This window comes from Suncus etruscus, chromosome 3 (genome assembly GCF_024139225.1).
Source record: "Suncus etruscus isolate mSunEtr1 chromosome 3, mSunEtr1.pri.cur, whole genome shotgun sequence".
NCBI lineage: Eukaryota > Metazoa > Chordata > Mammalia > Eulipotyphla > Soricidae > Suncus > Suncus etruscus.
Window position 1 is genome coordinate 147,349,676 of NC_064850.1, and position 13,945 is coordinate 147,363,620.

The 13,945-nt window shown below is 38.2% G+C and overlaps 1 protein-coding gene and 1 non-coding gene across 2 annotated transcripts in view; one reads left to right on the top strand and one right to left on the bottom strand.

Moving 5' to 3' along the window:
* Positions 1–726: 726 nt before the first annotated feature.
* The window catches only part of MYOM1 (myomesin 1), a 166,946-nt gene continuing 153,727 nt past the window's right edge, over positions 727–13,945 (bottom strand). The window contains exons 33-37 of the mRNA XM_049770911.1: positions 10,231–10,394; positions 8,326–8,362; positions 8,057–8,079; positions 5,156–5,211; positions 727–1,011 (exon numbers count right to left, since the gene is read on the bottom strand). Of these exons, the coding sequence (XP_049626868.1) occupies positions 727–1,011; positions 5,156–5,211; positions 8,057–8,079; positions 8,326–8,362; positions 10,231–10,394 (565 nt within the window). The remainder of the gene's footprint in view (positions 1,012–5,155; positions 5,212–8,056; positions 8,080–8,325; positions 8,363–10,230; positions 10,395–13,945) is intronic.
* LOC126005015 (small nucleolar RNA SNORA19) lies at positions 11,387–11,515 on the top strand. Its single transcript, XR_007494202.1, has one exon. It is a non-coding gene; the product is annotated as a small nucleolar RNA SNORA19 (small nucleolar RNA).

The following is a 13,945-nucleotide window of genomic DNA, read 5'->3' on the forward strand; positions in this document are numbered from 1 at the left end:
CCCAGCAGTGCTCAGGGGTTACTCCTGGCTCTGTGCTCAGGAATCACTCATGAAGGCTCAGGGGACCATATGGGATTTTGAGAAGTGAACCTGTGTAAAGCATATGCATATCAAGTGTCTTATCCACTGTATTGTCTGCCCATAAACTGAAAGGATTTTAAGTCATAAGGCACAGTACACAGAGAGGTGAGAAAAATGGAGGGACTTAGAAGTTAAATAGTTTATTAATACCAAGAGTTTCCACGTTACAAATGCACCAATGATTACATAGCACTATTGTAACAACACAGGAAGCACACTGGTTGGCTTAACAGCCTGTTTCTAACTTGACAGGGTGGTGATGCTGATGAGAATCCACTGGTAAAAATATAACCAAATCCAAACCACTCCCCAACAAATTTATCTGCTCTCTGGTCATTATTCAACAAGACACAGACATCTTCTGACTTGATCCTAGTCTTTCTTAAAACCCTTTTCTAATAGTTATGCTACCAGAGATCTTTTCTTAATATACAGTTTGTGCATAAATAGTAGCAATTAAAATATGGTCAATTGATGCCTTTTTAAATGTATAAATGAAAGATATGACCATTCTCCACACCCCCATTACACCCTGATCACAAAAATGAGTAGAAAACACAAAGATCAGGTTCTACTTTCCCAAAACCATCTGATGCCAGAATCCATCAGCAACACCTTCCTTCCAGGCCCTGTGGGGTTCAGTCACTAGGACTTGTCCTTCGGGGGCTCCGAATTGGCCTTTCTTGCCTCCTCCTCTGGGATGAACACGCTGACAGTGAAGTCACTTGTCTCTGAGCCATACTTATTCTTCACTACCAGCCCATATTTGCCGGAGTCGGAGGTGCTCACGCCGCGGATGGTGAAGTAGGCAGTCTTGCCGCTCTCGAATGAGAGGCTGCAGTGGTCATCTGGAGACAGAGGCTTCTCATTCTTCAGCCAGGAGACCTCTGGAGTTGGGTCACCCCACACATTGCAAGTGAGGTTAAGTGCCTGCAAAACAGGTTTTAGGAGAGAATGATATATCACCTCTAAGAAGACAACTTCCAGACCTCTTCTAAGGTTTGGCAGAACCAGAGGGAGACTACACTTGAGCCTCCCAGACTGAAGTTGAAAGTGCTATGTTTATCTTTTGTGTGCATTAACAGTGTGAAATCAAACCTGACTTTTTTTTTTAAGGTGTTCAAATTTCTGGCTTGAGGAATTTTATTTTATTTTTTTTGAGAAATGTTTTAATCATCAAAACTTCATAAAGGTACAGTTAGAGAGATACTATAGAGGGTAAGGCATTTGCCTTGCACACAGCTAGCTATGTTTAGTACTTGGCACTCACATATAGTTCCCAGAACACCACTAGGAATAATTTGTGAGTACAGAGCCAGGAGTAAGTAACCTTTGAGCATCATCAGGTATGGCACCCTTAAAACAAAACAAATATAGTAAGCAACAAAATCCACAATAAAAACCAACCAGCCAAACACTACATGAAATAATGGGTGTCCACTTTCTATTTTGACTTGTTTTTATAAACATAGAAGCTTTATGTGTGGCACCTTGGGCTCACTCTCAATATAGAAATCTCACTGTCATAATTATTACCTAATCACTTGTATTTATTTAATGTTCTATAGCTCCACGGCAGAATCCTCACAATATTGGAGATAATGTGATAATTTCTAAACCGCCAGCATACCCTTTTATTTCTTTCCCATCTAATTTGTTGTAATTGTAAAGGTTTTCTACCAAAGTGCATTCCTATAGTGTTACTTTTGACCTTTTTGGTTGAATTTATTTTATTTGGAAGAAATTAAAACTCTTTTTTTTTTTTTTTTTTTTTTGGTGCCACACTTTAGTGGTACTCACTGATAATACCTGGCTCTGAACTCAGGCATTACTGCTGTTAGTGCTCTAGGGACCACAAAGGATTCCAGGGATTAAATTCGAGTTCACATACAAGGCAAATTCCCATGCCCCAAATTAATTTTTGACAATTGTTGATTCATAAACAATTATATGAAATAATAGATCTTATGTTCCTTACCAGCTTCACCCATAACAAAACCACAGTACAATAGTATATATTGGCATTGATACAAACCATTGATCTCATTTAGAGTTTCTAGTTTTATCTGTATTCATTTGTGCTTGTATATGCACTCAGTTTTGCCTAATTCTGTTTATTCTATGTCTATGATTGTGTATTTACCATCTCAGCCAAAAGCTAGAATGTTGCCTTCACTATAATATAGTGTATACTATTATCTTTTAAAAACATAAAGTCTTTCCCCTCTAATTCTCCTCACCTAACCTAATTGCTGCAACCACTCATCTCTAATAGTAATATATTTCTAAACTTTTGCAGTTTCAAAGACATAAATAGCATCCCTTAGTATGCAACGCGGGGGTGTATGTGACCTTTTCACTCAAGCATAATTCCTTGCAGATTCATCCAAAGCTACTGCTTGAATTAATATTTTACTCTTTTTGGTTACTATGTAGTACATCATCGTATGTAAACACTGTGAGCCAGTGAGTCAGTGAGACTATCTCCAGTTTGGCGCAACTAGAAATTAAGCTGACATGAACAATTTTTGTACATGGTTTCTCATATGATTATAAATTTTAAATTCCCTAAAACAAATGCTCAGGAATGCAACTGCTGATTGTTAATGCTGATAGTAAATGCATATTTCATCCTTTTAGAAATCACTAAACAGATCTGTCCTACAACTGCTGCCATGCCAATGGCCCAGTTTCACTGCTTCTCCACTCTTCTCTGCAGAGACTCCTAGCCACCAAACACTCTAGGTATGCCAGTTTTGTGGTTGACATCTCCAGGGATGCTTGGAGCCATGCCTGGCCACCTGCCCCCACACTTCTGCACTTCCAGAAGTTCCTGATAGCCACGCCCAGAGCTTTTCATCAGGTCTATGCAAGTGGCCAACGACATAGACTCCTATAACTCTCGAAAGAAAGGCCTGTGAGCAGGAAAAACTTTTGGAAATGTCAGCCTTGCAGCTGGGCCTTTTCTGAGAGCCCTCATGAACCATGCTGTCACCATATGAGCTCATCAACCCAACTACACAGATCCTCAAATTTGAGGATGGAATGGCTACACAATACTACCATAATTTTATTATGGATTTTCCAGTAAGAAAATACCAAATTTGATGTGAAATTATCATAGAAGCCACATAACCTCAACAGAATCAATAAAAGAATATTCAATTGGCAATATACATTTTAGTTGATTTTCAGATAATGACATAAGACGCCATTGCAAGATATGGCAATGTTTACAAGATTTCTTTTAGTGTATTTTTCCTATAATTCCATTAATATTTATTAATACCAAGAAATATTAAGTAAACTGTTTGTACCTGCCAAGGGGCAATCTCTAGGGAGATTAGGAAACTGATGACCAGGGAAGAGGGAATGTTATATTGGTGGTGGGATTGATATTATAATATTGAATACCATAAATAACTGTATTATGAATTATTCTGTCAACCAAAGTTGAAGCCTAATGCATGAAAACCATGTTTCCCTGAGCCCAGAGCTATATCAGTTTCCCAAGTACTCCCAGGGGTTCATTCCAAAACATTGAGCCAGGAATAGTTCCTGATCACAGCCAGTTTTGGCCCCCAAACAAGAAATAAATATTTTCTTTCATGATTAATGAGTATTTCTTACAGAATTGTTCTGTAAATATATTTTAGCAAGAAAAATATGAGCCAGGCTATCATCATTAAACTTATTCAAGGTAATTTTGGAAACTGGTTACTTGTATTAACTTTTAAAAAAAAACCAAATATTCTCAAAATCTTGATATTATGAAAAACTATGGTTTGTATGGAAGAATTGAGTTAGAGATCACAAAGTGCTTTACCTATATTTTTCTCTTAAAGTTTACTGACACACTGTTGAGTTTTAATTGTAGTCACTGAGGATAATGGAAAAATGGTTTAAAAACAAAAACAACTAAAAAAATTGAGCTTATAGTCCACTGTGGTCATATTTTCTACCTGTGAGAATGAAACAGAGCTCAATAAAACCTACCTCCACCAAAGCATTCAGCTCATCTGGTTTTATTACCATAGTTTCAACTAGTCAACATGTGTCTTTATTTCCCTTTTGTAGAAGGCAAAATGTTTTGAAACATTACAAATACTTATGTCTTTATGGCTTGTGTATCAAACTTGTCTTGATGAAATAGGGGGTTAAAGAAAGGAAATACAGAGAGAGAATATGGGAGAATACATTTGTCTTTCATGTGGTCAAACCCAGTTTAATACCTAGCACTACATAGGTGCACTTGAGATCTGCCAAAAGTGATCCCCGAGTCCAAGATCGTAGTAATCCCTGAGCAGTATGAGGTGTGGCCCAACCTCTTGCAATCCAAATTATATTTGTCATATTCTGATGGAATGCCTTCAACTTCTTATGATTTTAAAGGTACTCTGGAAAGATACTAATATGGTAAGATACTGGTCCACTTAGTAATTGTAAATCTTCATGCTTGGTGGATAGAGCACTGAAATGATTAAAAAATGAATCATTTTGATCTATGGTTTTGACTTCTAAAATCAAGAATGGAAAATCATGGCAGAAGTGAAGAGGATATAGGTGAATCTTAAAAAGAAGAGGAGTACCAGATGATGGGGTAGGGTGGTAGTACCCTAATTTGATCCAGCATCCCGTGTGGACCCCAGATACCACCAGGATCACTGAAGCACAGAACTAGGAAAAGCTTCTGAGCACCACCGGGTGTATCCTCCCCCCACACACTCCATAATAAAAATGAAAAAGAGGGGCTGGAGAGATAGCATGGAGATAGGATGTTTGCCTTGCATGCAGAAGGACGGTGGTTCGAATCCCGGCATCCCATATGGTCCCCCGAGCTTGCCAGGAGCAATTTCTGGGTGTAGGGCTGGGAGTAATCCCTGAGTGCTGCAGGGTGTGATCCAAAAAACCAAAAAAATAATAAAATAAAAAAGAAAGAAAGAAAGAAAGAAAGAAAGAAAGAAAGAAAGAAAGAAAGAAAGAAAGAAAGAAAGAAAGAAAGAAAGGGAAGTGTGGGGTGCTGAAATCCTGGAATCCATTCCTAATATTGGGGAGCACTGATCTCTCCACTTACCTTGCCTTCTTGAATGGTGACCACATCTGGGAGACCACCCAATACCCGGGCACGATCTGCAAGCACAAGCATTTTTGGTCAGTCACTGAAAGGATGAGCACACTCACCAAAGCATCCCAGGGGGCTGGTGTCCCAATGGACTGATTCTTCCCAGTCAGTTACTTTATACCCATTTTCTATATGCAAAGAGAGGTAATGATCCAGTGATTTGAAATTACTCCCCCACAAACACATTTTGCATGCTTGGGTTCTTAATATATGTCCCTAAAACATCAGGTCAATATTGGTTGTATTGAAAATTGCTTTCTAATTTTTGTGGTCATTTTTTTTTTTTTTTGCCTTTGCTCCTCTGTAAGTCAGCAGGCATCAATTTGATATGGCACATCGATCTCTATGGAGAGCATTTAAGCCTGACTTGTCTTCTCTAATGGGTTTCCTTCTGAATATAAGAAGTTGTAGGGTCAGAGCCTATTTGGAAGGGAGAGCTGGAGGCTCATGCAGATGAGGGTTGGGTTTTCTTTTTTTTTTTTTTTGGCCACACCCGGTGATGCTCAGAGGTTACTCCTGACTATGCGCTCAGAAATCGCTCCTGGCTTGGGGGATCATATGGGACGCCCGGGGATCGAACTATTGGTCTGTCCTAGGCTAGTGCACGCAAGGCAGATGCCTTACCACTTGCGCCACTGCTCCAGTCCCAATAAGGGATTTATTTTTATTTTTTTTAAATGAGGGTTTTATTTAAGGAAGAAAGAGACCTTCACTAGAGAGCTTCCCCTTCTTGTCTCCTGATAGTTTTGAGATAGTTTTCATGGAATACTATCTATGTATGGCTATGTGGTCAAGATGCAGGAAGGATACCAAAATCTGAGGTTGATACCTGGACCATGTCATTTTCCCTGTGTGTCACTGCCTCAGCTCCAGGGAAGAATATTTCTGTAATTCACTCAGAGCCATTCTCTTTGGCATGAATTCAGTGATTGCCATGTTCTTTTATTTTTAGATTTACTTTAATCAGTGTGTGATTCTGGAGCCTTCTTTCTACATTCCCTTCTCTGCCATTATCCTACTGATTCTGAAACCCACCCAAAGAAATAAGGAGCAGCACATGCCTAGTAGGCAAGGACACTAGTCCTTGTCTTAGTTTCCCTTCTATCCAGAAGCATAAAGACCAGGACAACTTTCTTCATTTTGTCCTTATTTTGTTATTGTTTAAGTTTGTAGATAAAATGAAGTGAGCCCTGGACCAGACCCTGAAGGAATTTGTTCTGGAGTCCACTAGTCTACAATTAGTCTTTTTCTTTATTCCTTATCTTTCTCTATAGAATATCAGTCTTGTGAGAGTGTGCACAGAACAATTGAGGATATGAATCTATCTTTCCAGCTGAATTTTGCCAAGAAAGCCTCTTCTTGACCTGTCATTGTGTCTCTTGTTTGATTGACCTTCGAATGTTGATCTAAATCCTCATGGTTCCAATCCTATTTCATGCTAATAATGTTTAAGCCCTGCTTGTCCTCTCTCCTGGTTCCACTCGATGTGTGATAATAGATGTGATTTCCCTGTGTAACCTCCATCTCCTAATCTGGAGAATAAGTGGGGAAGGTGACATGAGACTTGTGTACATTCAGTTTCCAAACTCTGCTCTACAGCATCCATGGGATTTTTCTGTTGGGCCTCATAGGAATCTAGAGAGGGGCATAGAGTCAGGGAACAGGGTCCATTTCAACCTCAGGAAGAAAACAACCTCAACTTAGTCTGCATAGTGGGTCAACAGAGATTTTATTTTAATTAAGTGTCATGTAGTTTTGAAAAGGTTACAAACATTGAGCAGGTTTCTTCCAGTTCTCAACTGTTCTCAACAGTTCTCAACTGTTCTGATCCAGAGAGCTCAGGAAAGATTTTATGAACTACAGGGGGATCAGATTCCTCACCCAAAAGAGACTTCAAGAATTGGAAGACTGCCAACTGTTGAAGACATTTGCTTTGCTCAGGAATAGAGGGAATGTTTGTTTTTGTCTCTGACATTCTCTTGACCATGCCTCCGTGCTGGCCTCACTTAGTACCAGTAGTCTCCAGAGCCAGAGGAGAAATAGGGAGCAGGTCAATGATGAAAACATTCCTTTTGAATAATCCGGAATCAATGACTTGATTCCTCTCTCACTTTTTACCTTCCTCTTTCATTGCAGCTCTGAACTGACATGTAATTACAACCTTGAAAAGAAGTCAAAGTTGACCTCCCACACTAAGAAGGGACCTGGATGATTATGTTGCATTAGTTCACCACTCCTAGGCTCCTGTAAGAGTTCTGGAACTCTCTATGCAACTCAGGCTGTTGGCAGAAGTTGATAATAAGCATATTCCTGGGATGCAAACTTGCCAGTTTGTTGTTTATTGACTTTATTCAGACTATGCCCCATGTAATGAAAGGAAGACCTGATTCATCATATTTTTTCCTACCATGACTCTTAGGAAAATATAGCAGTACTTATTGTGGGTGGAAGCAGTTTCTGTTATTAACAGGTTTCTAAATGAGAACATTTTTTAATTTTTTTCTTTAACGCATACAAATTTCCCTGATAAATTGATGCTCAATGTAAGTGAGTCACAATTTATTGTGTGATCTGTAGCTAAGACATTTCTTAGACTGTGTGTGTTGAGGGTAACTCAAGTCCAGAGCTGGGTAATATTCTAATGTGACCTGAAATCTTTCCTTGACATTCTCATCAAGAAGCTAAATGAAAAGCATATTTAGAAAACTAACATTTAATAAACAAAATAATGAAAAGAAAAGCAGTAGCAGAAACCCCACTTTTACTCTCTATAGTCCTCCTATAGTAGGCTAACAAAATCAAATTTATGTTTTGAACACATGCCAGGAGTAACTGATAAGGTGGTTTACTTACTTTTCTCTGCAATGGCAGCTTGTCTGTGGTTGAGAGAGACAAACACACAAAGAAAGAAGAATCTTGTTTTAGTGTTACTTCAAAGTCAACTAACCCTGACTACACTTCAGTTGTGTAAGAGACATTTTGCTGCTCAGACAAAGCAGAAAGAAGTGTTGCTTTGACTGTGCTTCCCAGAATGACAGCTCCCCCACCCCCATGAGGGAACAGACTTGAATTTGAGAAATTAGTGTAAGCAAATGTCATTCACTGGGAAAAGGAAGACTTACTTTAATCTCTCAAATTCAGCAAAGGCTTCATCATAGGCTATAAGAGGGAAATAAGAGAAGTTAGAATTTTCTTTTTCTTTCTTTCTTTCTTTTTTTTTAATTTTTTTTTTTATTTTGGGTCATACCCGGCAGTGCTCAGGGCTTACTCCTGGCTCTACGCTCAGAAATCGCTCCTGGCAGGCTCGGGGGACCATATGGGATGCTGAGATTTGAACCACCATTCTTCTGCATGCAAGGCAAACACCCTACCTCCATGCTATCTCTTCAGTCCCTTACCCATACTTTGATGTTACAGAGGGGCTGATTAAAATTCATAGCACAGGGTCAATGTGATCAGTTCAGGTGCAACAAAGCTATTTTTGACTAAGACTGTGCCTCTGTGTCCATTCTATAGCTCTGGGGACTAATAAGAGAAGCAAATATTTCCTGATAGAAAAAGTGAATTTTATAAGCTTTCAACTCAGCGAGAGACATTCATCCCTTCAAACAAAAAGGCTAATATGCATTCCAGTAAAGATAAAATGGAAACAAAGGTTCATGGCAAATAAAAGTTGGCTCTCTAATAATGATCCCAAGTCTAAAAAAAAGCATTTCTTTTACTGAATCATCCCTCATTATAGAATCAGCTAGCTGGTTCCAAGGTTATACATGTTCTTAGCTCCTGTTATTTGGGTCAGATTGCAGAGTATCTGCAATCACACAACACATGCAGTGCTGGCCTGAAATAATGTTTGTTTATGGTGCAAGAGAGTAGAAGACAGAGATAAGAAACTGAATACTATAGCATTCTATTTTTCTTCTCCCCCAGAGCCTGCAGAGTAAGTCAGTTTCAGTGGTCCAGAATGTAAAAATGATTATTTTGGGAGAATAAGAACCTTCTAAACACTATTCAGGAAGTCTGGGGGCCCCAGTGATGATTCTCAGTCAAATAGGTGGTAGGTTCAGAACAAGAGTGGCAGTTGTAAGGGTGAGGAGAGACAGCCAGAATTTGTCTTTGCTTATTCACAGTCATTCTCCTCTAGTTTCTGGATTATCTCTACTCCTCTCCAAGGTCAACACTCTCCCCTGTGTCCTGGACAGTAAATTTACATTTTTCTACAATTTAATAGGTTAATTACTACCCTTAATTCAAGTCTTCAACTCTTATTTTTAATTTATATTTTGTTTTTTGAGCTACACTGGTGACGGTGATGCTCAAGGGTTATTTCTGGCTATTCACTTAGAAATTGCCCCTAGCTTGGGGGACCATATGGGACACAGGGGGTATCAAACTTAGATTAGCTCACGCAAGGGAGACAGACGCCCGACCACCTGCTCCACCGCTCCAGCCCCTCAAGTCTTCAACTCTTACAGCTTAACAGATAACTTGAACTCTATGAATATGTTCACATTTCAATCATCAAATAACAATTATTTTTCAGTGTTTGTTTTTATTTACATAACTGTAAATAAACCTGCTCTAAATAAACCCATAAATTGTAAATAAACATAACTGTCTACTGTCTTCATTAAACTTTCCACTGATTCTCCATCGACTAAATTTTTGCTTCTTCTATGACTTAACCCTATTGAATTTAAACTGCTTTATCAAAATCTTTAATCACTTCAATAATCAAACCCAATGACCTCTTATCACTCTTCCTTCTTTGTAAAAATTGCATTCTTTGTAAAAATTGGGCTGGTTGATAGCACAGCCAGTAGGGCATTTGTCTTGCATGCAGCTGACCCGATTTTGAACCCTGGCATTCCATGTCTCATCACAGGTCCTTTGTGCCTTCCAGGAGTAATTTCTGAGCACAGAGCCAAGAGTAACTCCTGAGTGCTGAGTGGCCCAAGAACAAAAGACAAAACAACAAAAATTCCACTCCTTTAGAGTAAATTGGAATCTGCAGAATATCCATTTACCTTGTCCAGAAAGATCCACACTCTTCAGATGTCCAGTTTTACCATCAAAGAGCTCCATGACATATTTCCCTTTATCATTCGGAGTGGGCTCGTTAATCTGCAACCAGATCTGTTCTCCAGTGACCCCACTCTTAACTCTGTCCGTGTACTTAATAGGGGTCTCGCTATTCAAAGAAAACGTCATCAGTATTTACAGTCATCCAGCACTGAATTTTATTTACTTTGTCTCTTATTGACTATCTAACCCACATAGTTTACAAACTTTCAAGTAACATGAAATCCACATGTTATTCTTTGCTACAGAGCAATTATGATTATGGACCCTGAGCACAAAGATCTCAGATTTCAATACTGTGAAGAGAGAGGAAGGGTTTTCAAGGGGTCTGAGAATCTGCACTTCCAATAGCAGTTTGGGGGTCTAGAGCAGATGGCAACACTAACACTGTCAATGATTTCAATTATCTTTGCTTTTATTTAGAATTATTTGTAGGAATAAGGACATTTTTCTGATTAATATTATAAATTAAAGCTTACAAGAGTCAGAAATAAATGTAAGGGTATTCATCTATTGTTGACAGCTATTGATATATATGGTTACAAAACTACTCAAAACATATGTATGTTTATTGGATAGGAAGACTATGAATAAATTAAATACAGTTGACTGCCAAAAAGAATGAGACACCATTTTCTGTCTGCAATGTGATTTTTCTCAGCTTTCTATAGTAGGCCAAGTGCAGACCCAAATATATTACTGTTTCTAAGAGAATAAAAAGTAGAGTCTTTGGTTTGTGACATGATCATTTAGAAATGCTACTATATAGATGAAGCGACAGAAAGGAAAATGCAAATGAACTTTCAATGGTGTTCAAAGGAACTTTATAAAGAATTTGTAAAACTGTGTGGGGGAAAAGGATGTATGAAAATAACTTCATTATAGTAACAATTAGGTATACATAAAAAACTGGAACTATTACAAAATATTCATACTGTGGCTAAGAAAACTGGGCGATATTAATTATAAACCACTTCTTATTTATAATGTAATATTATAAATATATTATATAAACAAGCATATGTTAAGTTTTTCAGTTGGAATAAGCCAAGTAGTCTTAAAAAATAGGAACAAAATCTCTATCAAAAGATTTCAAGCTCCGTACACATTTCATTGACCTGCTTTCTTCTGTTCGTGTGAGCAGTGTTATTTCTCATGTGCTATATAATAGTTGAAGGCTAATTAGCAGTATGACTCCATAGTGATACTGTCAGTCTCCTTCAGACAGTTCTTTCAGATTGCTTGGGCGAATTACAAATCAGAATGTTACCAGCACCTGGTTGGTCATTTAGTAGTTCTTGTTAAAGAGTCTAGGGTTTAAAAGATTGTGTATTTGAGGAACATAGGTAATTCTCTGTCACTAGTTGAAACCATAGGATTGGGGGTTGGTAGCTTTGGATTGGACTTCCAGCTCCATATTGTACATGTTCTGAACCATCTCTCCCCCCTCCCCATGAAAAATGCCTGTCCATGCGTGTGTGTGTGTGTGTGATCCTCTGTCCCCAAATGGGCCTATTTTTATTTCTCATGGTTGACATTATACTATTATCTCATCAGAAGTACCGAATAAATACCATTATGACTGACCTTGTGTCTTTTATGCAGAAAAAGAAGATAAAAAAATTAAAAAAAAAAGATTTCAAGCTCCAAAATAACATGCATTTTCTTATTTGCTAATTCAAAAAATAATAAAATTTGTATGCTATAAAGTGTAAATGAAGGAACCCATCTGTGCTGATAGCCTAAGCAATATATATATATATATATATATATATATATATATATTTTTTTTTTTTTTTTGGTTTTTGGGCCACACCTCTTTGACGCTCAGGGGTTACTCCTGGCTATGCACTCAGAAATCGCCCCTGGCTTGGGGGGACCATATGGGACACCGGGGGATCAAACCTGGCTTGGGGGGGGACCATATGGGACGCCGGGGGATCGAATCACGGTCCGTCCTACGCTAGCGCTTGCAAGGCAGACACCTTACCTCTAGCGCCACCTTCCCGGCCCTAAGCAATATATTTATCTTGAGCATTAGAAAGGAGTTTTCTCCTTTGCTATAATGAATTTGCTTGAATTTTTGAATCTCTACTAACATGCAAAGTAGCATCTTACTAAAAAGGCATTTAAAAATGCTTACAAAAAAATCGTACTAAAATGCATTTATAAAGTGTTTCATGGTTCATAGAGTCATTTATTCATTCATCTGTCATTAGTTTATCACTGTTATGAGAAGAACAGGCATTACTGCTCCTATTTTGTATGAGAGAACCTGAGATTCAGAAAACAAAACTAGCTTCAAATCCAAGGGAAGATGAGTTAAGCCATGACTAAAACCCGCTTCAAAGTTTTCCTCCTTTGCCACATACCTATATAGTCAGGGAAGACCATCTTTATTTCTGTATTTTTCAGAAGCACAATAACATGCAAAATACCCATGTAGCTGATTATGCCAAATAATGTAAGAAGCTTATGTTTTGCTAATTTAATAGCAGTTTCTTCAAAGACAATATTCTTTTTTTTTTTTTTTTTTTTTTTGGTTTTTGGGTCACACCGGCAGGCTCAGGGGCTACTCCTGGCTCTATGCTCAGAAATCACTCCTGGCAGGCTCAGGGGACCATATGGGATGCTGGGATTCAAATAACTGTCCTTCTGCAAGCAAGACAAATGCCTTACCTCCATACCATCTCTCCGGCCCCATAAAGACAATATTCTAGTATTTGTTTTGTTTTTGGATCACACTCAGTAGTGCTCAGGGTTTACTCCTGAGACTGTGCTCAGGGATCATTTCTGGTGGGTTTGGGAAATCCTATAGAATGCTAGGTATCTAACCTGGGCCTGCAATGTGCAAGGCCCATCTGCTGTACTATTTCTTCAGCCCCACAATGTTCTACTTTTTTTATTGAACAAGTAGTTCTTTTAGAAATGATCAAAACTTTTTGACTGATGATTGAATTACTTTATCTTTTTTTTCTCCAGACTGATATATTACAATGTCCTAGATATCATAGAGCAATTTCTAAAATTTGATCTTTCTAAACTATAATTACTTTCCTAAAATATATTCTGAGAGAATTAAAACAGTGAATTGAAATTCCTAGTATTCTATATTTGACACTCTGCACTGAAATTTTACTTTATGCTTGCTATATACTTTTAAGAACATGAGAAATAAATATAATGATGATTGATGATAATGATTAAAACTGTTCTATACAACTGTAAAAACATTTTAAAGAAAATTTTAGACTATTTTGTAGACTTCAGTTTTTCTTAAAATTTCAGTCTAGAATTTTTGGGGAAGGAGACACATCTAGAGATACTTAGGTCTTACTTTGGGCACTATGCTCAGGGGTGATTTCTGGCAGTGCTTAGGGAAAGACACATGGTGCTGAATATTGAACTTGGCTCAGCGGCCTACATTCGTATCACCTCTCCAACTCTTGAATCTGTAACTTGAAGGGGTGGAGCCAGGCTGCCCAAGCCCAGGTCTAAACTCATCACAAAGAAGGAGTGACTTCAGGCAAGTCACTCCCTGAATCTGAGCTTCCTGTAGCTAATATGCTTATGAATGTTTAATTAATGTCCATATCTAAAGGCCTTAGAATAGTGCCAGTATACTGCTCATTGATAGGTAACTGTAAACAATCATCATTA